General features: G+C 35.7%; 1 protein-coding gene across 9 annotated transcripts in view; it reads left to right on the forward strand.

Moving 5' to 3' along the window:
• Nucleotides 1-26264, forward strand: part of MLLT10 (MLLT10 histone lysine methyltransferase DOT1L cofactor) — a 133246-nt gene that overhangs the window by 34315 nt on the left and 72667 nt on the right. For 8 of the 9 annotated variants that reach the window (XR_015772120.1, XR_015772119.1, XR_015772121.1 and 5 more), the window contains 4 exons: nt 6000-6103; nt 9936-10029; nt 11980-12075; nt 24135-24230. Coding sequence is in view for 3 of the 9 variants with exons in the window: in XM_014248596.2 (XP_014104071.1) it covers nt 6000-6103; nt 9936-10029; nt 11980-12075; nt 24135-24230 (390 nt within the window). In the remaining 6 variants the exon portion in view is untranslated. The remainder of the gene's footprint in view (nt 1-5999; nt 6104-9935; nt 10030-11979; nt 12076-24134; nt 24231-26264) is intronic. The other variant, XR_015772122.1, reaches the window with a different exon arrangement.

Genomic DNA, 26264 nt, shown 5'->3' on the forward strand with positions numbered 1-26264 from the left:
TTATTAAATTAGGCTGTAAGGTTATCTGCCATTCTTATTAGTCTTTTACAGATTAGGGACTGTTTTGTTAATTAGAAATATCATCTTTGAAAAACAGTTTATTTTGAAAGGAATCTCAGATATTCTTCATAGCTTAATATACTATTGCAGATTATCTGAGATGTTATTATTAATTACCACAAAGTCCTAGTGTTTTAAGTGTTGATACTGACATAAACATGTTCATAAACATTTCTTTTAGGACAGAAAGGTATGTTAATATATTATGGCAAATGCTTGCAGACTTTTGCCTTTGTAAACAACATTCACCTTAGTGGGATTATTTGCTTATAGGAGAACTCCTGCTTAATAATTGTCAGTGAGATGGAATGTTTTATAAAGTGTGGTGAGACTTAAAAAAAAAAAAATAACCTAACAGAAAAAGGCAGAGCAATAAACCAGTAGCTTGTTAGTGTTCTTTATTGATAGTTACATTTTTCTTACTTCACTTGTGTTGCTTTCTCCTCACTTAACTACATTGGTCTTTGTATGTTCCCTTCTGCAGATGCAAGCTGTCTGAATTTCTGATTAGTTGTGTTATGTATTTTTCTTGTGTTGTTCTTTTAACCTATAGGTTTTGTTTTTTTTTTTTTTTGTTTTTTGTTTTTTTACTTAATGGTAGTTTGTGGACACTGCAGTAAAGCAGGAACAGACTGTGTTATAAAATAGAGAAAGAATAAAAAGGTATATGTCACCTCCTGTGTTCTTCCTAAAGGGAGACCATCCCTGTTCATGTTGCCTCTGTGACTTCTCATACCCACCACATCCCAAATCCAAGTTTCCATCTTAGATTTATGGGCTGCCCCTCCATTTTCCTAGCCTTTTTCCTTTTTTCTTTCTTTGGTCTTTTCCTTTTCTGTTTCATTTTCTCTAGTTGCTGTCAAGAAGTTTTGCCCATCTTATTTACCAGTGTAGCTGAAAAATCAGGAGCCTGTGTCCAGGTTTTCCTCAAGCTTTCTCATTATTACCTGAGCATCTCTATTGGCGTCTCACTATTTGCTTCCCTCTGCATTGGCAAGAACATGCAACAGTGAGATTCAGTACAGAACTAATAAAACATTTCTGCTTGGACACAAAGCAGTAAAGATTTGCTATAACAGATGAGTTTATTTCTTCTCTCTCCTCAACTCTGAGGAAACAGAACATCTGTTTTCTTTTTCCTTGAGTAGTAGTCAGTCATTTTTTTTTTAATTGGCAGTGGTTCTCTCTTAATGTACTTCAAAAATTTAATGGAACACTTTGGATTTTGTTTTATCTTGCACCATTTCCATTGGTGGTAATTGGATATTGGATGAGTAAATCCTTGTAACTTCAAAAAGTGTACTCTGTATCTTTTATTATTACTTGTTGACAAAATCCACTGTTTGTCTCTGTCTTTTGTCTTTAATTCCTTTTCATCGTAACTGAAGTTTCTTCTTTCTCAAACAGTTTTTTTTCTAAATATATGGCATACAGTTGTGTTTTGCTGCTAAAATTCCAGTTTCCATTTTTGTTGTTCTGTATTTACTGTGGTTTTTTTCTCACTAAATAGTTACTAGCACCATACAGTTAATGTATTGAAAGTCCCTGATGTTGTCTAGCTCTTAATTCTCTGTGCTCTGGCCAGGTGTTCTGATTGTGACCTATTTTCCATATTACCAGGCAGCCTAAAACGACTTTCATCAGGCCACTACAGTTTATCGTGAGGTTCCTTTCTGACTGGTGTCAGAAATTGTAAAGTTTGGGATCACACCCCTATCCTGATTATTATTATTATTATTGTTTCTGTTCTCTCTTTTTACAGAACTCAGAGTTCACTGTCATTATTTGGGCTTTGTGGGTCAGGGAGATAGCAGCTGTGGATTTCAGGGGAATCCAAGAAATGGCTATACTGCAGTTGCTGCAGCAAACCTTCTGAAACCATTCTAACTGCCATGCCAGCTGCAGTCTAGTTGTAACAGTACTGGATTTAAGAAGTATTGGCTGACAGGGAACTCTCAACTCTTGCTAAGTCTGTAGCTGGTGGTGAATTTAGTACTGCTGTGGTTAAACTGCCACGGGTTCCCAAGCAGGCTATTCTTGAGCAATACCCCCCAAAACCAATAAAACTATTACTTCCCTTTTCATGTAGCCTGCAATAGTTTCACCTTCTACTCCTGTTGCTATTCAAGATAAATTGTGTTTATTTAAATTATATTTTTTTTAGGTCAGAAATTTTGTAAAGCATTTCACTCTGACTTTATTAATTTGTGTAAAAATGGGAAAGAAAAGTGTTTTTTTGAGAAGTAGATATGACAATTCTTGAAATGTTGGTTGCACACTGAGAACAAATGTAAACATGTAATTAGGAAAAAATGACTGGAATTGTTTATTTTTTTTTAGAGAGGCTAATAATAATTTCATTCTGTTTGTCAGCTCAGGTTGGAATAGGAGATTTAAAGTAAGATATTATTTCCTGTGAAGTTCTAAATAATTCTCTATGTGTGGCTGGATACATATAGAGCACTAGCATATGGAATTGGGGGAAAGTAGAGGCCAAAGAAAATTGCGATGAGGGAGAAATTACACTGTAAAGTTAATATTGTTGAAGTTTTGCCAGGACATAGTACTTAATTTGTTTGGGCTTTTTTCCCTATGCACTTGTTTCTTTACTAAACACTGCAAAATATGCAGTATTACCAAGTACAGTAGTCTTAAATGCAAGAAGAAACGCTGTAGATACCAAAGCATGGGGTGTGTTCATATAGAGACATTTGGCTGCTATTTCCCTGAAGTTTGCCTACTCTGGGGATAAAAACCATCACATTACACAATGAATCCACTGAATGATTTGATTAATGAGTTAGCTATCAGGAAAGCTCTTCTTACACAGTTGCTTCCAATAAAGAAATGGAATATTAGCTGCTTTTCAGAAATAGGTGTTTCTTATTCCTTGGATGGTTATGCATGGATAATATCTTTTTATTTTATATCAGCTTTATTTGTCTCTTTCAGGTTCATTTGAAACTATGTGATAATTGTATATAATCACTGCTTTTAGGAATCCCTTTTAAGAACCGATTAAAAGATAAGTGCGTTTGGAGTTTCTTGGTTTGCCTAGTAGCGAATGCAGCTGGCAGACTTCTCTTTCAGTACTCTTGCTGCAACAATGAGAAATTTCTGTACAATTCCTAGGTTTGATTTTGTGATCAGCGAATGCCATTGGGTATCTATTATGAGTAAACTATTTCTGAAATTATTTTAGCCTTGTAATTATTTTTTTGCCTCATCTTCCCTTCTGTCTTTGCTTTTGCAAAGAAGGTTTACGCATTGAATCTTTGAAGGGAAAATACTGAGAGTAACAAAGACAGCTGTGCAAAATATATATTTTGCCTTTAAAGGAAGTAGTATATTTGTTACACTTTTGAGTAAAATTTCCTTGCTGGGTTAAAAGCTTTTGCTTCTTCTCCAGTGAATTTGGGAGAGTACTCTCTTAGCTTAAGAGCTTTGAAAGAGTGCAGTTATAGGTGATGGGACACAGTTTTAAACTTGAACGTTTCAGAGGCTTCAGAGGTGTAGCTTCTGTATAGATTTGCAAATACATGCAAGTCATCCTTTGTGAAAGAAAGACAAAGATTCTCAGGCTTCTGGAATTGTGTGTCTAACAGAAAGAACAAATATGAGAAGCTCAGCTGTAGAGAACTTAGTGTCTGTTGGAGCAGGAGGGTGAACCTTCTTTGTCCCTGTTTCATGTGGAATACTAGCAAACAGGTTTAATGCTTCTCATGACTATTGCAGGAAAGTTCTTTGAGCTTCTTGAAATGAGTAGTCAGTCCGCCGTGTTATGTTTAAATTTGTTCATAATGTAGTTTGTAGTCATTTTTCACTCTTTGTACTGTAATTTGCTCTAAGGTCCCAAAACAGAGACTGTGCATATAGGGTAAATACTGAAAAATGGAGTCTACATCTCTACTAAGTGGTATGCTTGTATTGCTTTTCTTTCTGAGCTTCAGTGAGGAAAAAACTTAAAGAAATTGAAACAAAACTCTGAAAAATCCAGAAAGTAACTGAAGATTGAGTTTTATGGGGTTTGTTGAACTCTCTGTTTATAGAAGTATCTTACTTTGAAGTTACTTATGCTTGATACAGGGACTCAGATGGGGTTGATAGATCATGACCTTGTTCATTCCTAAAATCTTGTTCATACCAGGTCATGGTATGGAAACGTAAAAAGCAGCCAGTCTCAGATGCTGTCAAACAACTCAATTATCAGTGTTCACCACCTTGATGTATGAAAGAAGCAAGGCCAAGAATTAAGTAGGATTATCCCCTTTCTGATCTTTTAAATGTTAGGTTATAGGGTATGATTTTAGGGTATATTAGCTTTTTAAAGTAGTGTGAAAACTGTACAAGAATAACACTCCTACCTTCAAGTCTTGCATATTACCAAAAATGCTTTATTAGCTGACATCACCTGTTAAATGTTGTTCTAAAAACCTCTGTAAAAGGCTGTTCCACTCTCAGAATTTCACTCATTTTTCTGTGTAAGTAATACTGGTTTTGCATTACATAATTTTTTTTTTAAATTTCAGTGGACTTTTGGTCTATTTTTTTCTACCATGTTTTCTACTACCCACGGTTGATGTTATTTTTATTATTCTACTCATTCTCTGCCTCATTGAAAGGAAGTTGTGACACATTGTAAGTCAGTTAAAATAGAGACAGTTCTTTTTTTTTTGGCATAAAGAAGTTTCTCTTTTCATGTTAAGGACCTTATAATGGGATTTCTGCAGAGGTAGGAGTGTTCTTAATATTTAATATTCAGTAAGGTTCTCTAAAATAAAACTTAAACACCTAATCCACCTCAGTGCTGGATGGTACTTTCATTAAGAATCTCTTCTTAAATTGTTAAATTTTACACAGAAATGTAATATAATGTAGAATCTCTCTAAAAATTAGGACAGGAAAAAGTGAAAAGAGATTTACTTTTGCTGTATATTTCTCCCTGGAACGCTGGTGAGAGATTGTAGTGATGCCTAGTATAGTAATGTATACATACATTATGTATCCATATTTATTGGCCTCGTGTTAAAAATAAGTATTGAATAATTAGGAAGAATTTGGATACTTTTTGTCTTAATTTCTTTCTTCCATTCTACTAAGAATGTTTTAGAAAAGATTAAAATTGCCGTGGTATCCCAGTAAAAGAAATAAATGGACAAAAATGCTATTAAAATATTCCCAGGTGCTAAATAGATTATTTTCATTTTAGCTTGTTTTAGCTTTAGTTTTGGAGGTTGAAATAGGTTTGATATATTAATTTAAGCTTTTTTACAGAAGGTTCTTTGTTGATTAATTTACAAGATGTTTATGGGGCTGTCCTAGTCATACTGAAGTAGTCATCCAAACAAAGCAGGGTTCTGTTAAAAACCAGTTTAATTAAAAGTAGCTAAGCATCATATGAGTACTGAAACATGCTATGGCACTTTGGGAAATTCTTTGCACCAAATGTACAAATAAAATTTTAAGTTTGCAGGTTTTTTGTATGTAATTGTGTAGATACATATGTATACCATATGGCATGTTGTACCATTAGGCGCTCAGTCTAATCTGATGTTTCTGAATGCTATGAATACAGGTTATGTTAAATTAATATGAAAATGATTGAGACTTTAAGGGACATAAACACAAACTTGAAAGCAAGGACAGTTGGGAAGCGTAATGCTGTCAACCCGTAGCTGTTTAACCTTCTGGCTGGTGGACAGTGGTATGAAATGTAAGCAAATCAGTATTTGTGCTGCCTTAATGTTGGTAAAGTGTTACAGAAATCCCAAGAGTCTACCTAGGTGATCTCCTTTTGCTAACAAGCATGATTAGACTTTCATAAAGAATTTCTTACTCTGGCTTAGCTGCAAAATGCAGTAGTTCTCAGCCTAGAATCTCCTGTAACACAGAATTTATTTGTATGCTTCTTATCAAATTAAGTATTTTCTCTTTGTTAGACATGCTATATTTGTGATGAACAAGGCAGAGAAAGTAAAGCAGCCACTGGTGCTTGTATGACGTGTAATAAACATGGATGTCGACAAGCTTTTCACGTAACATGGTAAGTGAAAACTTTTTACTATTTAACATTTAACATTATTTATTATTTTACTATTTAATGTTGTTGATGTTGCTCTGATGTTCCAGAAAGAATTAATACACACAGTGTAATGAATAAACTCATTACTTAGTACATCTTTGAGTAAAGAAATACAGTAAAATGGTTTGTTTTTTAATAGTGTTTACTAACAATATGGCAGTGGCAGCATAGATTTTGCTGTGAGCTGCAAAAAGTGTCTGGTAATACTCCCTTGGGTAGTATTAAATGGTGTGTGTTCCTGTGAATAAGTATAGAGGAGTTTGGTTTTTTTTCTTGGTCTTAGATTATTTTTCTTAGAGGATGTTTAATAGGATATGGGAGTGTAAAGACATTGTTAGTGTTGCCTGCTAACTGATTTTGATGTTTACTTCTGCTAAGTCAATGGGAAAATTACTGAGCTGTATGTGGAAATGGACTAGACTCACCTATTCCAGTATGGATTTCCAAACATTTGGGAGTAACTCACTTCACTGATTTTATCTAAATGATACAAATCATCCTGAACTATTTGGACTTCATATGTTACTGCTGGAGAACAAAAGCTATGTCCTCCACCATATGATTCATTCTGCTTTAAGGTATTTGGTTCTCCTTGCATTCAGGAGATGCTCATTTCACTTTATGGCTTTCTAAAAAAGGCTGGATAATTAGATTAAACCACGTATCAACAGGTAAAAGGAAGCAAAAAGAGTTCCACTCCAAAATTTGCAGGCATTATTTGTTTTTTCAGTTTCAGCTGGAGTTATTTTACAGTAGCAGGCAAATTTATATAGGCTGTGTAGCTACATAATCTGTGGATTTACCTGTCTCCTTTATGACTGCCCCAGTATGCTGCTTCGTGACCAGTTTAGTCAGGGAAATGGTATTTGCACATCAACTTAAATCACTTAAATGTATTTTCTTCAGTGTACCCTAGTGATAGTTTATATGTCTTGTGGAGATATCTTGAAGGGTTTAATTCCATTGTTTTGGTACTGATAATCTTGGCAACTCTTCATTTATTTTTTTCTTTTAATTGCTTGACTACTTTGCAGGTTTTCATATGCAAAATATGAATATTTCATATTCTTTCATATGCATCCATTTTTTCATTGGATGTGATCAATGTCAGGTTTCTTTTTACGGGGAAAGTGAATTGTGTTCCTCAAAGTGTGCATACCATGTAAAGGGATTACTTACAGATGTGAAAAAATGTATACATCCAAGTGCTTGTATGAAAAGGTCTCTTTACTTTCAAACACTTGGATACATACAAGAGTCCTTTTCATCTTTTTACTTTATTCCAAAACCCTGCTTTCAGTGAGTGCTGTGAAGAGCATGAGACTTAAGTTCAAAATTAAAACAGCTATCTTGCCACTTTTTAAAATTTTTTTGGTTCAAAAACATGAACATACTAAATGATATCTAGTGGGAGAGTAATATCACTGGAGATAATTAGAGGCTTCTGTAATATTTTTTAAAAATGGAAGGAAAATGGGAAAACTACCAGAAATCCAGGGCAAGGTGTAACAGATTTGGGTTATCAGAACTATTGTCTAATGAAAAATGAGCTTGAGTGCATATTTTTTGTAAGAGAAGCTTAGAAACAATAAATCTTTGCTTAAAGACATCCTCTTAATTATTTTTTCTAGTTGGTATCAGCTGTAGATGTATATGTATTTAGTACTTCTGGGTTTTCCAATAACATATTTTAAAAATATATTTTAACATATTTAAATATTTAACATATTTGAAATATCTAGCATATTTAAATTTAAATTATTTAATTGAATATTTTATATATTATTATATCTAATACTATATAACATTATATGATATGCTAATATTTTATTTATATAAAATTTATATTTTTATTATTTAATATTTAAATATTTCACATATTTTTAAAAATCTGTGAAAATGAACCACATTATATGGTGATCTTCTTTCATTTAAATACTCCTGTGTATAATTTTTACTGTAGCATAGCATTATTATGGTGTCTTGGTTTGAAAGACAGGTGTCTGCCAAGGAAGACAGGAGCCTCCTTTGGAATGGAGAATATGACACCCCCCCCCCCCCTCGGATTATTATAATTTTGGAATTAAGGGTCTTTCAGGCAAAGATGGGAAAAGGAATAACAGTTCTTTACTAGTATGTATGTGTATTACAAGGCAAACAAACAGCAGCGACAACAACAAGGAACAAAAAGGAAAATCCAGCCGGCATCCCCCGAGCCAGTCCCTCCTGACCCTTGAAGCCATTTCCCCTCGGTGCAGTTCCGGGCGCGGCCGCCAGGGGCGCTGCTGGCTCCCGGCGGGCGGGGCGGGGCTTCCCCCGCGGCTGCAGGGGGCGCTGTGGCGCGGGCTCGGGGAGCACGCTGTGATGGCTGCTTTGTTCCAGACGGGAAGGGATGACAGAGAGGCTTTGATTCGCAAAACTCTGGGGCGATCCATCCTGGTGCCCCAGAAGGACCCTCAGGAGTACAGTCCCGCCGGAGTGGGAGATGAGATATATCGGAAACTCCGCAGCTGCAGCTGGAACCGCGGGGATGTCTCGGCAGGCAGGGGCTGTGGGCCTACAGTGCAGCCGAAAACGCGGAGTAGTGGCAGAGGAAACGGGCGGATGGTGGCAGCTCGCCTCCGCAACAGGGCAGAGAGAGGGAGACTCCCTTGGGGACGGCATGGGGCTCGAGGATCCCCAGGGGTTTCCCCTGAGGCACCTGAGCAGATGGCGAAGGGTGCCTTGGTTGGTGAGGTATGGTGTTAATAAGGGCCCAGTGCAGCGGCCGATATCAGGATCAGGGCTCCACTCACGGTAGAAGAAAGGCAGCAGGAGACAGAACCCCTCAGTGATGATGATGAATTCTCCCCACAGCGACTGCAGCCACTCTCCCCTCCCGGTGGCAAGAACTCAAGAGAGCCAGCAGCTGCCCCAGCTCCCTTCTTCCCAGCCCCATTCTCGAGTATCTCTGCCCCTCCGAGAGAAACCCTCAGATAAGAGAAGTGCAACCAGGTGCCCTCATCCCTGAATTTAGCAACTTCTTTTGTCTCTCTTAAGTACCCAGTCGTTGTTGTCTCCTAGCAACATATGGGAGAAAATTCCCTAAGAGAAAGAAACAAAAGGAAGAATCCTAAATCCCAGCATATGGGAAAGAAAATTATATAGAAAATGGAATAACATTTGGTTTGTCAATATCTAAGTTTGTTTTGATAGAGAAAATATATCGACATTACAAATGGTGACAATTTTTTTTTTTAAAATTGTAGTAGAATAAGGTAATAATCAGTCAATGATCTTTTAAAAAGAAATTAGCCTGCCACAGTATTTTAAACTAGTAAATACAGTTCGAATTACTATGTAATTCAAGTTAGATTAAAAAAAAACCCAGTAATTTTCACGGCAAGTCAGAGAAGCATATGCAAGTTGTGAAAAAACTCTTCTTTGGAGCTATAGTATGGTTTTGTTACAAGCTATTCTTTAAATATTTTTTTTTTGCTTGAATTTGAGCTGAGAGTCATTGTAGATTGCTTTATTTATTTGTGCAAGTAGCTGCATAGTAAATGTAGATTTGCAAGCTGTAAGCTTGTGTGAGTACCATAAAGATTCTGAAAAAAGGCAATAGGCCAAAGTATGAATTATACATGTTTTACTCTGGGCTACAAAGGTTGGTTTGCTACTCATGCCACAGAAAATTATTTGTATGGAAATCTCTTATTAATTGCAGATATAAGCATCAATATGTTATCAGCTGTGATACTGTACAAACTGGTGTAAAATGGCTTTCCTTGAATGTTGTTTGGTTTATTTTTAGTGCACAGTTTGCAGGACTTCTTTGTGAAGAGGAAGGCAATGGTGCAGATAACGTCCAGTACTGTGGCTACTGTAAATACCATTTTAATAAACTGGTATGTATTTATTAAATTCCATAAATAAATGTTACTGACTTATTTTTTTATTCTGACTTTTTTGTTGCCATTAGCACTAGAAATAATATTTTCATGAAAAAGTATATTGTATTTCATTAAAACAATGTTTTAATCACAGTTAGAGAAGTACTAGCTGGAAATATTTTTCTAAGTGGTTGCTTTATAGATGAGTAGGTTTTTCCCCTCTGCCAGAAATAGCATGCACATTTAGTATTTCTTTTTCATTGAGTTCCTGGAATGTTTTCTTTTGGTATTTGTTTTAAGTGCCTTCTAGGAATTCAGTCATAGTTTATTCCAGTTTTTGAATAAACTAGAAAATACTACTTCTAGAGAATAAAGAAGCACTCCATTTCTTTCTGCTATGTTACTCTTCTGCCCAACCTCTTTTGTTCTATCTCTCACGGTGTAGCCAGTGGGTATTCCCTGCTTGTAAGTTCTCTGAAACACAACCTTAAGGAAGTGACTTCAGGTTTGATTTTTAAGAAACAAACAAAAAATGAAAAACATTGAAATTTCTCAGTTAATGCAGTAGGCTTTGGATCAGACCTCTGGAGTCTTTCCTATCACTTCTTACCAGTTTGACAGTTCCAGATATCTGTTTCTGTGTACATGTGTGAGTGTGTGGAATTGAGGGGCTTACTGATGTTTAAAAAATGTTACTTATTAGTACTAAGATATACAGACTTAGGTTCAGATGCTGTTGTAGGTATAGTTTGACTTGCAGATTACTTCTTTGCACTGCTAAAAAAGTTGAATTCTTGGTGTGACTTTTGGGTTGCAGCGAGGTAACAACATAAGACCAGTTAACCATTTTAGTTTCTAGAAGATAAGCTTAGTGAAGTTAGTTTTGTGCTTTTGTGAATACTGATGAATTTGCTTCATAATGAAGATAAGTCAAGACTTCCTAGGCCCTTACTAAGCTAAGCTATTTTTTTTTTTTACTATCTTGAGCTAAGTATATACAAAAAGAGTGAAAATAGTCTCTTGTGGTGAGGGCAAACCCTTACACTGTTACACCTTTGATTGATATTGCAGTGCTGCCATGATTGAGGTCAGGTATATTTATTTAAAAAACAGGTTTTATGATAGACATAACTCTATGTTTGATGTATAATTAGTTAGCTTTCCATTACAAAGCTGTAGTGGTAAAGACTGGCAAGATTGTTTTAGGAGTTTCAGTTTTTCTTTAGGATTATTGTGACTGTTAATGTCTAGTAAATACAGGTGCTTAGTATTTACTGCTGAAGCTGCTGGGTGTTCCACATCTGCTATTCTGCTGAAAACTGGTTGACAAAAGAGTGGCCTGAAGTGTCTTTAAATGCTTCCTCAGTTATGAGAAAACCAGCATTTAGAACACTGGTCCAGCATAAAGTATTTGCAGTCCTGAACTAGGCTCTCAGACATTACAGAAATACAGGCAATTACATCTGCCACCTACAATCACAGACATGACTGTTGCATTCTGTATCCTGGTTTTTAATCCATTTTAATGAAAATATACCAGACAGATCGCTTGAATAATAAATAAGTCATGAAGTCACCTTGCAATGCATTTCAAGCATGTGTCAGGGCATCACTGTGGTGATACTCTTTTGAGCAGCATCTTTTTTGTTTTATGCTATGAAAACTTGAAAATGTGTCTAGCATCTTTTAACCTTTAAAAAGTGGCGTATTTCATTTCTCTGTGGAAAGCATAGCTTGCAAATTTGTGGGAGGTGTAGAAGTTGATGAAGGGATAGGCTTTTTTCCTGGTGTGCATTCAGTAGTCTTGTGAATTTTAGTGTCAGTAATTAGTCAGCTTTCCAGTAATTGAAGCACTGAAGTATTTTCCTCAAGCAATAAGGCATCTTGTCAGTGGAAATGCTTTATACTTTTTATTTATTCAAATGGTTCCTTTTCTCTGTCCATAAATATATTTTCTCTTTTTAGAAAAAGAGCAAACGGGGATCTAATAGGTCATATGATCAAACTTTAAGTGATTCTTCCTCTCACTCTCAGGATAAACATCATGAGAAGGAGAAAAAAGTAAGTGGATTTGTCGTTGCTAATTATGTGGCACATCTGCTTAAAAGTAGCACTTTCTGGTAAATTTAATTTTTGCTGAAAAGCATGAAGAAGATCTTGTTCTGAAGCACTGAATAATAAATAACACATGATAAGCCATTGGTACTGGCATCCAATGAGGAAACCTCTTCAGGTGCATTTGTATATGCACTTCTCTATTTCTGTTTGTATTCAATTTTGAGATACTGAAACATCTGTTGGGAAGGGTGTTCCAAGCAACTTCCTTTACCTTAATTTTCTGTTAGAAATTTCTGTTAAGAGTTTTTCTTGTGTACCCTTTGTGATGACATGGGGAAGAAAAGAAAACCAGCAGGAGACATTTTAGCAACTGTGTGGCTAAACACGTGCATCTAATTCTTTATGTTTCAACCTGTTACATCTTTCTCTTATCAAAGAACTGACATCTCTTCTTGCCACATTTTACTAGTACTGGTAGTCAAGCCCACTGTGCTGGCAAAATACCTTGGGAACTCATCTGGGAAATTTTGCTGTGAGGGTACAAAGAACGGAACTGCTGATTTCTGATGTTGGTATATTCTTTTAATGATTTGACTTCACATATTATTAAAAAATAATTTCAGCTCTATGATGATTACTATTTTAGGTTTTTATTACTGCTGCATTAACAGTTGTCTGTAGGAAATTTGTCATCTGAATTCAACAGAGGGTGATAACAGACACAATGCAAATATGCTTTAGCACTTTTTTTAGGCCTCTACATGCAAAACTGCTCACTAGTACACATCCTTTACAAATAGCTTAATAGGATTTTGTGTGGATGTGGATAAACTTAGTTTTACGTTACTAAAAATAATTACATAAAAATTGGCATAAAAGAATCTTTTGACCAAATGTGTATTATACAAAGGAGCTGTATCTGTAGAAACAGGAAATTGAATAGCAAATGTCAGTCTTTACACTCTTTGCTTAATATTTGACTTGGATTTTTGAGATTACTTCCATTTTCGATGGATATTGACTGCCAGTTGTTCTTGGATAATATTCTAAAAGGTCTGATCTTTAGACTTGTTTAATGGTATAGGTGAATCATACCGTCTTTATCCACTAGTGCAGAAAAGTGTGCACTGTGATGTTGCTGTACCTCTAATCTAAATTTAGGGCTGAAATAATAAAATTATGGAATTTTGGCAGATATTTTTAGTAACATGTTGGTAGAATAATCCAGTTTTGAATTACAGACTACAGAATTAGCTTACTAATATTTGCTGTATTTTTTCCTTAGTTTTCCACTACTGTTGTATTTCAGTTCATGTTTTATCAAAGTACATGATTTTTACAATCATTGGCAAAACTTGTAAGTTGGTGGGTTTGTGTTTTTTTGTTTTATTTTGGGTTTTATTTTTTGTTTTTCTTGAATGAATTTGACTGAAGATGCTTCCCAGGTCATACCTGTGAATTCTACAGGGTACACTTGGAGGGACTTGAACACTTCAATGGTGTCGGCTATTTTGTCAGCTTATGCTGTATATTTGATACACTGTATTAATTATCTTGGAGGACTAGGGCAGTTTTTTAGGGTGACTTCCAATATTTCCTTTTTTGTAAATCCCTTAAGAATCTAGATTTTTGTCATATTGCAGTAAATACTTACAGCTTTCTTCACAGATACAGTAGTGTTTGTGTGGCAACCACATCCCTCTCACAGCCACTGTAGTTTCTGCTATATCTTTCATCTTTGTTCCTTGGAAATTTGGATAATCTGATCTGCAGGCATCATTAAAGCTTTCTGTTTTGCCAAGCAGTAGCTGTATGAGCTGTGGTTTGGAACCACTTTTCTTGGTAAGACCTCAAAAGCTATCCTTTTGTGCATGTGAAATACTACACTGCAGTAAGAAGAGGCTGGTCTGAAAATGTTAACATAGGTAACTGTTGTTTTTACAAACAGACTCAGCTGAAAGCCTGTGTTTCCCTTCCATAGTATATGTTTAACATCTTCTGGGCACTCTGCCAACAAAATTGGTAACAAATATGTAAGGGTATAATAATAAAAAAAACCAACAAACCTGAAAAAAATTAACCAAACCTTTGGTATGATTTAATTTTCATGATGATGTTGAAGCTACAGAATAAATAGCTTCATTATATTCTGATTACTGCTGCCTAAGCATTGTTGTTTCTGCGGCAGAGATGCTGTTCAGAAATTATTAGTGATGGTGCTGTGTCCCTTATAAAGAGTACTGGTTGTATGCTGCTTGACATTCCATTACAATATTCCTTTTCTTCAGGGCCCAGGTGTTTACTCAGGCTTTCTTGGGAAAACTTAGGCCACCATGAGGCAGAGGAAGAGTGCTTTGCTTTAATGTTACTGGCAATGCTATATTTGGAAGGACTGAAGAAGGAACTAAACATATCTGGAATTGACCTTTGTATAATAGAAGTTTTTTTTTTTTTTTTGGCACTAACTTGAAAATTAGACAAGGTTACTAGCTTTATCTGTTTATGACTTCTGAAAAATGTGAATATATTATGTAATAAGTAACTACTGTATAGCAGCTGAATTACATAGGTACCTTTTCTACTAGAAGTGCTTTGGTCTGAGCTGAGCAGGAAGGAAAATTTAAAACTGCTGTAGTGGCTCATATAATGTAAGTTAAAGAAAAATGGGCTCATGACTGAAGGCTGTGGATGTCTGTAAGAAGTTGTGTTTGAATACTCGAAAAGAATAGTCGGTGACAAGAGGCTTCTTTTCACTATCACACAAGTTGGAGAACATCAGAGGAGAACCTAAAATGCAGGAGCCAGGATAAGTATCCTAAACACTGAGGTACTAGTGCATTGTGGACATCTTTTTGCTGCTTGTCTTGTTCTTAAAGAAATGTTACAGCTTTGATTTTGTGGGTAGAAACTTGAACACCTAAGAACAGGTTGTGGCAGTGCGTCACACTCCGCATGTTCCACTGTAACTGGGAATTTGTTTCTTAGGGCCATGGGAAGGGAAGATTTAAACCATGTCTCTGTGCATTGAAAGTTTCCATAGGCTGTTTGTTGGTTTGGAGCTGCCCAGACTTTGCCAATTTGTTGTGAAGGAGCCTGTGCTCATATGTCAGGGCAATGAATTTCATTTGGGAGAGAGGTGCTTGATGCTTTTTAATGAATTTATGTGCTGCATAAACTGTTACAAGGCAAGTTGTAAACACTCAGATCAAGTGTTCCTGGGGCATTTCCTTACTGTCTGGGCAAATGACTGAAAAGGTAAAATGGATCTGCTATGCATCACATAAGATTCTGTGGTAAAAATAGGATCAGATTGCGGGTTTTTGGGTTATCATTCAGTTGCATAAGCAGTGATCTTTTTTTTTCTGAAAAAACAACAAAAAAATCAGTTTTAGTCCCAAGGAATCCTTTTATAGTGCTGTATAGAGTGTTTTAAAGATGATTCTAATTGTGTCATTCCTCTATGAATTGCCTCATTTCATGAACTAAGTGATGCTACTGAACACTGGGGGTTTTTTTTGCAACTTTTTAGGGAAAAAATCTCCAAATTAATTTCAGTAATGCAGTATTCCATTACATTTTTATTAAATTTTTAAGTTTTGTTAATCAGCTTAATATATTTGATTGTTTAATCCTTTCAACTGCTCTTGATGTCTGAAGCAAAATTTTAAGAATGCTAAAGATAACTAGAAGAAAAGTGGTTTACAACCACTTTGAAATTACTTCAATTTAAATAATTGAAGTATTACTAGATAAATATTATTTGTATAAGAACTGTGTGGTATAGATGCTACTGATCATGCGTATCCATGTTAACTTACTCCAAATTCTATTCGATCAGAGGGAAGGAAGCGTGACTCCAAAACACCTCTATAAGCTGGTCAATAAATATAAACCACATGTATCTCAGTGTATAGATACACTAGTAGCTATTTAAGAGGAAGAACCCAGTTGCTGTTTCCTAAAACGGAATTTTTGATGGGTTCCATGAATTCAAAAGGGGGATGTCTTCATCCTTCAGTCTTTACTGTTGTTGCCAATGGAATAGCGTTTCTCTTTCTGAGCACCTGTTCTGTACTGACTGTTGTAGGAGTGTAGATTTTTCTTTTTTAATACATCTCTTCATGTCAGATTCTGTTGGAAGTCTAACTATTTGGAGATACTGACAGCATGTGACTGTGTAAACTAAGTTTCTTTAGAAAGCTACTGTATCTGAGTATATTTAGTAATAGATATTTTTATCCGCAGGATTAAGAGGAAAGGTGACAACCTTGTTTTACTTTTTGTTTGCTAAAATTCTCTGTTAGCTTGTGCTGTTCTCTGTGTATACAACTGTCATCCTGATAATCAACTCCATGAAATTTACTGGAGCTGGCACCAGCACAATGATCTCTTGTGGTGGCCAAGAAAAAAATACATAAGAATATAAGCTCATTTTAATTTATATTTTCTTTCATTTCAGTAAGAGAAAACATAGGGACTTTTTGTCTCAATTCTCAAGATTATCATGGAATTACTGATTTGACTACCTCATATTTTTTTAACTTACAGTAACACATCATATACCTTACTGAAAAAAGCGTAATGCTTTTAGCATACATTAGCACAGCAAACACCTCAATAATATTAAGTTTGTCAGCTGGGATTAATTAATTGTTATAAAATCAAAATGAAAAACATATCACCTCAGATATACCTACAATTTACTCTGCAAGATGTAGAATTTTGTAAGGCTTCCTAGGTTGCAGCTGTCTTTTTCCATCTCAAAGTACACATTTTAGTCTTTGACTGAAAGAAAATAAAACCCCTAGACAGCAGCTCACCCCCACACACCTACTTGCTCATTCCCCTCCCTTATGGGATGGGGGAGAGAATCAGAAGAGTAAAAGTGAAAAAAACTTGTGGGTTGACATAAAGACAGTTTAATAGGTAAAGCAGAAATTGTGCATGCAAGCAAAGCAAAACAAGGAATTCATTCACCCCTTCCCATGGGCAGGCAAGTGTTCAGGGGTCCCCAGGAATGAAGAGCACCATCACATGTAACTATTACTTGGGAAGACAAACACTATCGCTCTGAACATACCCTTTTTCTTCTTCTTCCCTGGCTTTTATATACTGAGCATGATGCCATATGGCATGGGATATCATTGGTCATTTAGGGTCAGCTGTCCTGGCGGTGTCCCTTCCCAGGTTCTGATGCACCTCCAGCCAACATGCTGTGGTGGAGTGAGAAGTAGAAAAGGCCTTGGCCCTATATAAGGACTTCTCAGCAGAAATTAAAACTTCCCTGTGTTACCTACACTGCTTTCAGCACAAATCTAAAACACAGCCCCACACCAACTAGGTAAACTTAACTCTATCCCATTCACAACCAGTATAATTTCAATTCTTACAGCTATTACTGTGAGAGATACAAAAGTAAAAGGTGCTTTGAAATATCTCTTTCTTGGCTTTGGATCCTGGCTTAATACAAGATTACTAGTACTCTGACTTTGTAACAGTTTCTGAAAGGTAATCTGGATACTGTTTAATGAAGTTGTATATTTCACACCTACCGTGTTTTGGGTTCTGATAGGCCAGAACAGCCTGGATGCAGTTAAAGATGATGTATGATGTTAAGCTGTCTGAGGCAGGAAGATTGAATGGATTCCTTCTGCATGCCATTCTGCTCACCTATTTCATGATACATATTTGACAGGTATTTTTAAGTTACCTTGCAGACAGTGATCATTTCACAGTAATGTAACATAATACATAATTTAAACTTGTAATTTTTATAGGAATGAATGGAGGTGAGCACTGACAGTACATAGTTGCATTGATTTAGTTAATCTTGAGTTTTTGAAGTTACAAAGTGCTACTACTATAAAGTGGAACTGCATGTCTGTTACTAACAATTAATATTAAACTGTGCAAATAACAGAAACTACACTTAAGTAGTAGGTAGGAGTAGCTCATTCTGGATAAGAGTTGGTAGTCTTGCATGTCTTAGAAGCTTTGGGTGGCATTTTTATCATTGATTCTTGAGTTTATTACCATTGACAGTTAAAAATATGACCATTATTCCTGTACTTAAGTGAGGCTTTTGGGTATTTAAGTAATTGAATGAAGGACTTGGGAAACAAGGTTCTTAAGAACAAGTGTTATACTTAGAGCTTATGTGTATGAATAACGCTGGCAGTAGTGTCCTACCTCCCCCTATAAACTATCTCTTGCCTGTATCCTTTTATTACTGTGACTACAGCAACACCGCTGCTGCACTGAATTTTTCTGCTGTGGATTGTACTGTTTAAAATGCTAGCTAGATGAATGCCTGAGCAAGGACTGTTCTTATAAAAATAAGAGAAACTAGGATTTGAGTTTGAAACTTGGGGACTGTGGTCATCTTTCGTTCTGCAATTATTATTATGGTTATATTACTAATAGCTACTATTACAAGCAGATCTGGCCTCTTATTTGGGATGAGCAAGAACTGTGGAACAGCTTTCCACTGAGGATGTTAGTTTTGATGTGACAGCTTAGGATTTACAGTCTTTGGTGACAAAAAATGCACAAAATCTATAAATGACAAAAGAACTGATATGAGTGCTCTGTGCTAATAGAGCATTCTGATACATTGGAATTATTTGAGGAAGTCAAACAGCAGCTGAAAAATTAGGGATTTAGGCATTCAGATGATTTTGCTTACAATAATCAATAGGGAAAGTAGATTTTAGAATGTTCTTGAAGTGTAAAAACTTGGAACAGCCAAAGGTAGTGGAGGATAAGGATTTTTGTAATAGCGAAGGCATAAAAATGCTGTAATTCAAGATCAGCCCCAAGCAGTTTGAAGGACATCTATGGTTGCTGATAGTGTGCATGTGTTTTGATTCTTCCAAAACAGAAGTTAGTCTCCTGTTCCCTGAGCCCATGAGCTCTTGCTTCTCTGTTCTGCATCTGTCTTTTCTGCCTGTTACTGTCCATCTCTCATGTTCCTTCACAGAACTAATGTAGCTCTCTAAAACAACAGAAAACTCACCACTTAGTTTTTTGTTGCTGCCGTTCAGCAGTTTGAGTGGGCAGAGAGAAGGTCTGACAAGCTAAGCACTCTGAGAGTGTGGGGTCAGAAAACCTTTTTCTTCCTTTGTAACAGTGAACTGTTAAATGCTGAACTTTGGAATGCATTTTAATCGAATAAACTCCTGTAGAAACCCCTTTCAAGAGGGCTGTGCATTCCTGAGACAAAAATGAATTGCAGATAGGTATAAATACCTTCAACAAGTTAAGTGATACTTCCATGTGGAAATGTTATGAATTATTAATGCCATTTAAAAGAAAAGCTGAAGTCATTAATTTCTTCTGTACTAGAAGAAATTCTAGTTCACTAGGATGAACTATTGTTCACTTGTATTATTAATTTTTCCAAACATCGAGGACCAAAGTTTGAAAAAATACATTTTATAACATCTCTTATGCTGGTAACGGATCAGAGCTAAAATGTACTTGCACAGGTAGCCTTAATTTGATGTTTTGATGAGATGCTGGTCTTTTTCACTGGTGTGACAAATGTTTCTCTGAAAATAAGTTAAAGAAAATGGGCAAGTGCTAATATTTAGAGTGATGAAACAAATAAATGAGCTAAAAAAATGAATATTTGGGGCCAAAGTGTATTTGTGAAGTCATATTATGTAATAATTTTGTAGATTGAATCTTTTTGGGAGAAAGAGAAGCAATCAGAATGTATTTCCTTCCCCTTCTTCATTCCCCTGCTCCCTACTCGACAAGAAATCAATGTACAGAAGGTGCTGTAGAATTCCAGAAATCTTGCACCATGTTTGTTTTGTTATCTAGCAACATGTAGCTGTTGGAGTTAAGATGTGATTACATAATTTTTTAGGTAAGAAACAAAAGCCAAAAATGAAATCCTTGGTGAGAAATAAAGCATTCTGATTAATCATGATGTATGAAGTTGAGGCATTTTATATTGGTATTTAGCTGCACCATAAATCCAGGCTCTTCAGGTTATTCGGGATGAATATTGTTACAGGTGCCTACCCAATTGCTGCATGGCAATCATGCCTTATTTTTCTTCAGGAGCTGTCTGCATCTGGTCTGCTCAACTATCTTACTTGTGAACCAAGATTAAAGTTACCTTTGTCAGTTTTGTTGCTGGCCGTTTATTTTTTTAAATATAGTCTTCCTTGGAATTGTGTCTTCTGCTGAACCTTGGCTTTATAGAATGTACAGATTGCATTTATCAGCTCTGCACAGGAGTTTGGAACATCTGAACTCGTTCCTAAGTATATAAATGGGATATGTGCATTCTGCCTGCCGTTAATGCTCCCTTAGCTTTCACTCACTGCCAGTATTACTTTCAGTCCTTGTTAAGAGTTATTTTTGTCCTTTATTTTCCTTACAGTAAAGCTTGTAAAAGATGAGACATTTGATATCATTACCTTCCCTAGAAAGGGGGGTTCCCATGTGGTTTAATGGATGAATGTTTATCTTGGTGAGCTGTTGCTATGTTTCTTGGAGTTTTTTCAGAGCTGTGACTGAATAGAGATCTTATAAAAGTGAAGCATGCAGAGTTGTCCATGAGGAGCTAACGGTTGTTTTTCTGGAAGTAGGGAAGATGGCTAGTTTGTGTGGCCTTTGAGACAGACTTGATTGAAAGCTGTCATATTTGTTAAATACTGTGGGAATTAATTTCCCTTTATTACTCCTTTTCTGAATTCCAAAGTGGATATTCAGAACTCTTCTTAACCTTTTGTTGCATCTTTGTGATAGAGAAGGGTGCAACTGCAAGAAGTCACTTTGTGTGAGCTACACATCTTCAGCAGTCTCAGCAGCTTGTTATTGAAATTTTTATTCTTACCAGTGTAAAAACTGAGCATTTCTTTCAGAGATTTTCCTGCAGTGTTCTCCAGTTCTTTGATGTTGTATGCATTTGAAGTCAATTCACATTTAGAAATAATGCTTTTCAACTTTCTTGGGAAGAAAATGATAATTAAAAAGAAAAAGAAAAATGGTGAGAGGAGATATTACCGAAAAGGAGGAAATGTAGAGTTACAGACAGCAGATGTCTTGTGAATGAGATACTTGTACATAGAAGGCTTTTGGATGGGTTACCCCTGTAGTGACTTCGAGTGGAAAGCTGTAACCATAGTAAGCTGTCCTGGCAAACTTTGTTTTGATGGTTTGGATCCGGGAAAGGAATTTGTTGTGGTTGCTGATGCTTCACTGTACAGAAATTAAACATATTCTTTCCAGACACTGAATTCTTTATGCCCCCTTCCTTCCTGCTGTTCTTGTGTCCCTTGTCCTTCCTACCACCTCCTTATGTGTCTACACATAGTCTTATGGGACTACCTTTAATTTCAGTATGTTACAAAATGTAATTTGAAGTCCTCCTTAAGTGTTCCTTTGATCAGAATTTTGTTTTTTTGACTTTTAGATGAAATTAACACTGGAAGTCAAAGAGCACTAGACAGTCGACAGAAAATATTGTAAAACATGTTCATTTAAAAGTTTTCTTATTGTTTACTGATCTTGTTGTGAAGTTTCATCTTAAAGTGTATTAAAATCATTGCCCCTTGGCTCCAAAATTAAAAATAAAAAAAATTATTTAGGATTATTTCAATTTCCCAGTAGAATGCTGAAATTCAAAGAAACTCAGACAGTGGTTAGCCATTCCATAGCTTCCTTCTTGAAACTTGTCTGGGGTTCAATAAAATTGTTACTCAAGTTTTTCTAAACACATCCACTGATGACGTAGTAAGTTTGGTAGCTTAGCACTGGTGAAAGTCTTTTGTATCAACAGAATCGATGAATACCGTGGCAATCTTGGTGTAGATGCTTCTGTTTTTCCTTGATTCCTGCTTGCTTTTTGTTAGTATGTATAGCACCTTGGGGACTGTTATATTTGTTACTGGAAAGACTGTGCAGTGCATTTGAATCCTTTCTCTCCATAGCAGTTTTTTTCTTTCTAATGTGTTTTCCAGGTCTAAAAAGAAACAAACAAACAATGTCCTCTTGAGAAAAACACAAAACAAACGTTACCTACCTGATCTAAAGCTCCTTCAACAAACCTATATTAGGTTTTAAAGATTTAAAACCTACCTTATGGTGTATGTCATTGTAATTATGACACCTGCTCACTTTATTATGATGGAAAAACCTCCGTATTTCTATCCATGAAGCAGAGTGGGAAAAAAAAAACAAGTTCACTTGAGTGTTTAAAAACCCCAAACCTAGAAACTCCTATTAACTTTTTAAAGTTAACTTGTCCTTGAGTTTTACGAAGGGTACAAGAATTAAAAGAACTCTATCTATTATATCTAGCAAGTGTAGATTTACTTAATATGTTGGTGATGATAGCATTTTTACTTGATTTATGAACTTTCTTAGTTAAACTGTATTTCATTCTTGGCAAAATTAGTTTTGTTAAATGGATTTGGGCTGGTTAGAGACAAGGTGATCTCTAAGTCAGTCACCTGGTATTTACAGTTCATAAAGGTACAATAAAAGTGTTTTACTTTCAGCTTTGCAACTAAGTTGTCAGTTAACTGATTCTACTTAGCTGGAGAATTTGAGAACCCATTCTCTTACTCTCTCAGGCTGATTCCTTGAAATAAGTTTCTGTTATTTCTTGAGTTGTGGCAGAAGCAGAAAGGTGATATCTGGTCATACCTGAATAGAGTATACATGTATTGCATCTTGTCCTGGTGCTTGGTGAGAGTGGTTGTGCAGGTGCTGTTGAACAAATGATGTTCTTTTGAAAGTCTGGATAGTTAAGATAAAGATCAGCGTGGGTAGATTTCAAGATTCAAAACAGTTACTGTATTTTCATATGGCTGTTCAGACTTATGTGTCTTTTCAAGCTTCTCAGCTGGATTTTTAAACCCCTTGTGTCAATCCATATGTATGCACCGTTTTTTACTAGCTCTCTGTAGAAGCAGTCTTAACAAATAGCCATACATTGTGCTGTTCTGCAGAGTTTTGTATTAGTTCACAAAAATTCCACAAATACGTAATTAAAGAAATAAAACACTTCAGTGCCAGTAGCTTGAAAATAACTTCTCTCACATCTGAAGTTTCTTTGCATCTTCTGACACTGACTGTCTAAGTAAACCATATTGCATTGCTAAGGAAAAATTACTTGTTTATGATTAGGCTGGAAAAAATACTGTACTTCTGTGTTCTAAGTTTAATTGTTAGTTTTGTCAGACTGGCTATTTTTGTAAAGTATTTGTCTAAACTATTCAGACAAATACAATTTGGGTCTGATTCTGTTATCCTCCAAAAATTGATTTCTGCCAGTATGAAAGACTTCTGTTATACTATAAAGGCTCTACGATAAGAAGTTATTTTCTCTTTGTTGGCACAATTTTGTTCACACTGCCAATGCTTCATTCATGTTTAAAAAATAAAAATTAAAACTAAAAAACATCAACCAAAAAAAACAACCAAGAAACCAAAACCCAACTGATTACATTCTCATCTCTTTTAGGAAGGACATTTGATTTGTATAGCTTTTGATACTTTATTCAATTTACCATGGAAAATACTTATTTAGTCTGTAAAATGTCCCTTTTTTGGAAATGAAATCTAAATCAGATTTCACATTTTTATGCATGGAGATGTCAGTAGGGGAGCCAAAGCTAAAACCTTGCATTAATTTACATTAGTATCCCAACAAAAAATACTGTGCAGGTACAGAAAAGTAGAAATCTATGGTGAAAAATGAATAAAGATCTTTGAAACAGAAGCCATGTCTCTGTTTTTAGTCCAGTTTCTTTTGTTAAGCGATTATTGTAAAAATGGGTTATACTAACAACAGTTCATTTATCAGTGCTGATTATAATTGAAAAATTTCAGTTTGTGCACCTTGAAAACAAATATAAGTATTTGATTTGCTTTTATAAAAAAATAAATTTCAAAACATTGAAAACATTAATGTGTTTTCCAAATAACACAGGACATTATTGCCATCTCTCTTCAATTCAGGTAGTACTTGATGCGGTGTAGAATGGTTTATGTTAAAGTTGAAGCTAAACTTAGTTTTTATTGTCTTTTACAACTTCTAGAAATATAAAGAGAAAGATAAACACAAGCAAAAATATAAGAAGCAGTCGGAGTCCTCACCATCTTTGGTTCCATCTCTTACTGTAACTACAGAAAAAGTAAGTCAATGTGTTTTTTCTCCTCTTCCACTTTGGTTACTTATGTCAAAATTTCATAATGTAATCATTCCACTGTATAAACAGGATCTTTATAATGCCATAAATTCTGTAATTATCAAGCACTCTGGGTATTTTTTCCTGTAATATAAAATCCTAAAATACCTGGAGATTTACCATATGCAAAAGGCTTAGTTTTGTACTTAAATTGTGAGTCAGGTGCCAGTGAATTTTACTTGATTGAGTTATATTAAATAATTTGAGAAGTTTTAGAAAGTATTTCCTTCAAAGTTCTTGTGTATGCTGAGCTGACACTGAACCTGTAAGCATTTAAAACTGGTAATTATGAAATTGCAGCTCACGGTTCATACTGCCTTATTAGCAGGTTGTTCTGTTAGGTTCTCTGATGTTTCCTTCCTGTTGATGTGTTAGAACATACCTAATTCCAGTAGCAACATACAGGATTAAATAAAGACAGTTTTCATTGTACTCAGCAAGAATCACTTCTGCTGTCCACCAGTAAAATGACACTAATGTTGGCATTACAGAGTGGGCAGTACTATTGAGAAATGGGATTTCTGATTTCAAAGCTGGATAAAATGTGTCCCATTCAAGTGAAGATGTTTGACATCACAGTCAGGGAATCATGGTTTGAATTGAATTGTGCTTAGCACACAGATCATCGTGTTTTAGCAAAGGTGTTGAGGCTTGTGTTAACTGTGTGTGGTTTGGTTGGTGAGGTGTTACATTCAACAAATGTGTGTTTGTATATGGTACACCAAGACCTCATCAGGATGGGGTGAAACAATTGAAATACCAGCTTTCTCTGGTCTCTGGAAGTATTCTCTCAACTAGTGGTATCAATTTCAAGAATAATCTCCAAAAAAGTTAGATTTTTAGTATGCTTTGCATATTTCTTCATTCTCAGTAGTAAGATTATTAGCTGGAGAATTCATACGTGCTAACATCCCATTATTTGTAGCTCACTCTTCTGTTAAAAGTTCTTTTTCTTGTTCTACTGTATTCTCTTTGATGCTGTTGTGTCAAGTGAGACTTAGTGGTTTTATGAAACTCTAAAAAACTCTCTATTAAAAAAAAAAATAGAAGAAAGGGTAGAGTCAATTTACCACTTAGCTGTTTTGATTTAAGAGCAATTAGAGATTGCAGTCAGTGAGTGTGATGGTTTCTACTGAAATCAGGTTGTAGAACACTTTGAGTACTATTAACTGGTCCACATGATTGGATATTTCATTTTATTAATTTGCCCTAAACATACTCCTTTTGAGTCTGAGACAACTTCTAATATTCCTGTAAGAGAATAAAATAGCCTGTAAGAGAGGCTGTATGGAAACTTCTTTAAACTTTACTGCCTTTCTTTAGGTTTTATACTATGTATGAACATATCTTTCTTGAATTACATCCCTCTTGTACTTTGATTATCTAGTCATCATAACTTTTTACAAAAAGTGATATTACTGTATATTTCTTTAAAAATTAAAAAAAAAAAAAAAAAAAATGGAGATATTGATTTCTGGGCTCTTCAGTTCAGGAAGGATGTTGAGACGCTTGAGTGCGTCCAGAGGAGGCAACGTGGCTGGTGAGGGGCTTGGAACACAAATCCTGTGAGGAACAGCTGAGGGAGATGGGGTTGTTTAGCCTGGAGAAAAGGAGACTCGGGTGACCTTTTCACTCTCTGCAACTTCCTGAAAGGTGTTTGCAGTCAGGTGTGGGCTGGTCTCTCACCAGAGAGCAACTGACAGAACCAGAGGACACAGCCTTAAGCTGCGCCAAGGGAAATTTAGGCTGGATGCTAGGAAAATGTTCTTCATGGAAAGAGTGATAAAATACTGGAATGGTCTGCCTGGGGAGGTGGTGGAGTCACCATCCTTGGATGTGTTTAAAAAAAGACTGGATGTGGCACTCAGCGCCATGGTTTAGTTGAGGTATTAGGGCATGGATTGAACTTGATCTTGAAGGTCTCTTGCAACCTAGTCATTCTGTGATTCTGTGATGATCTTTGGCATCCTGCCTCTTAGA

This window comes from Pseudopodoces humilis, chromosome 1, assembly GCF_049639895.1.
Source record: "Pseudopodoces humilis isolate 2021_Gansu_Grassland_sample_001 chromosome 1, ASM4963989v1, whole genome shotgun sequence".
NCBI classification, from domain to species: Eukaryota; Metazoa; Chordata; class Aves; order Passeriformes; family Paridae; genus Pseudopodoces; species Pseudopodoces humilis.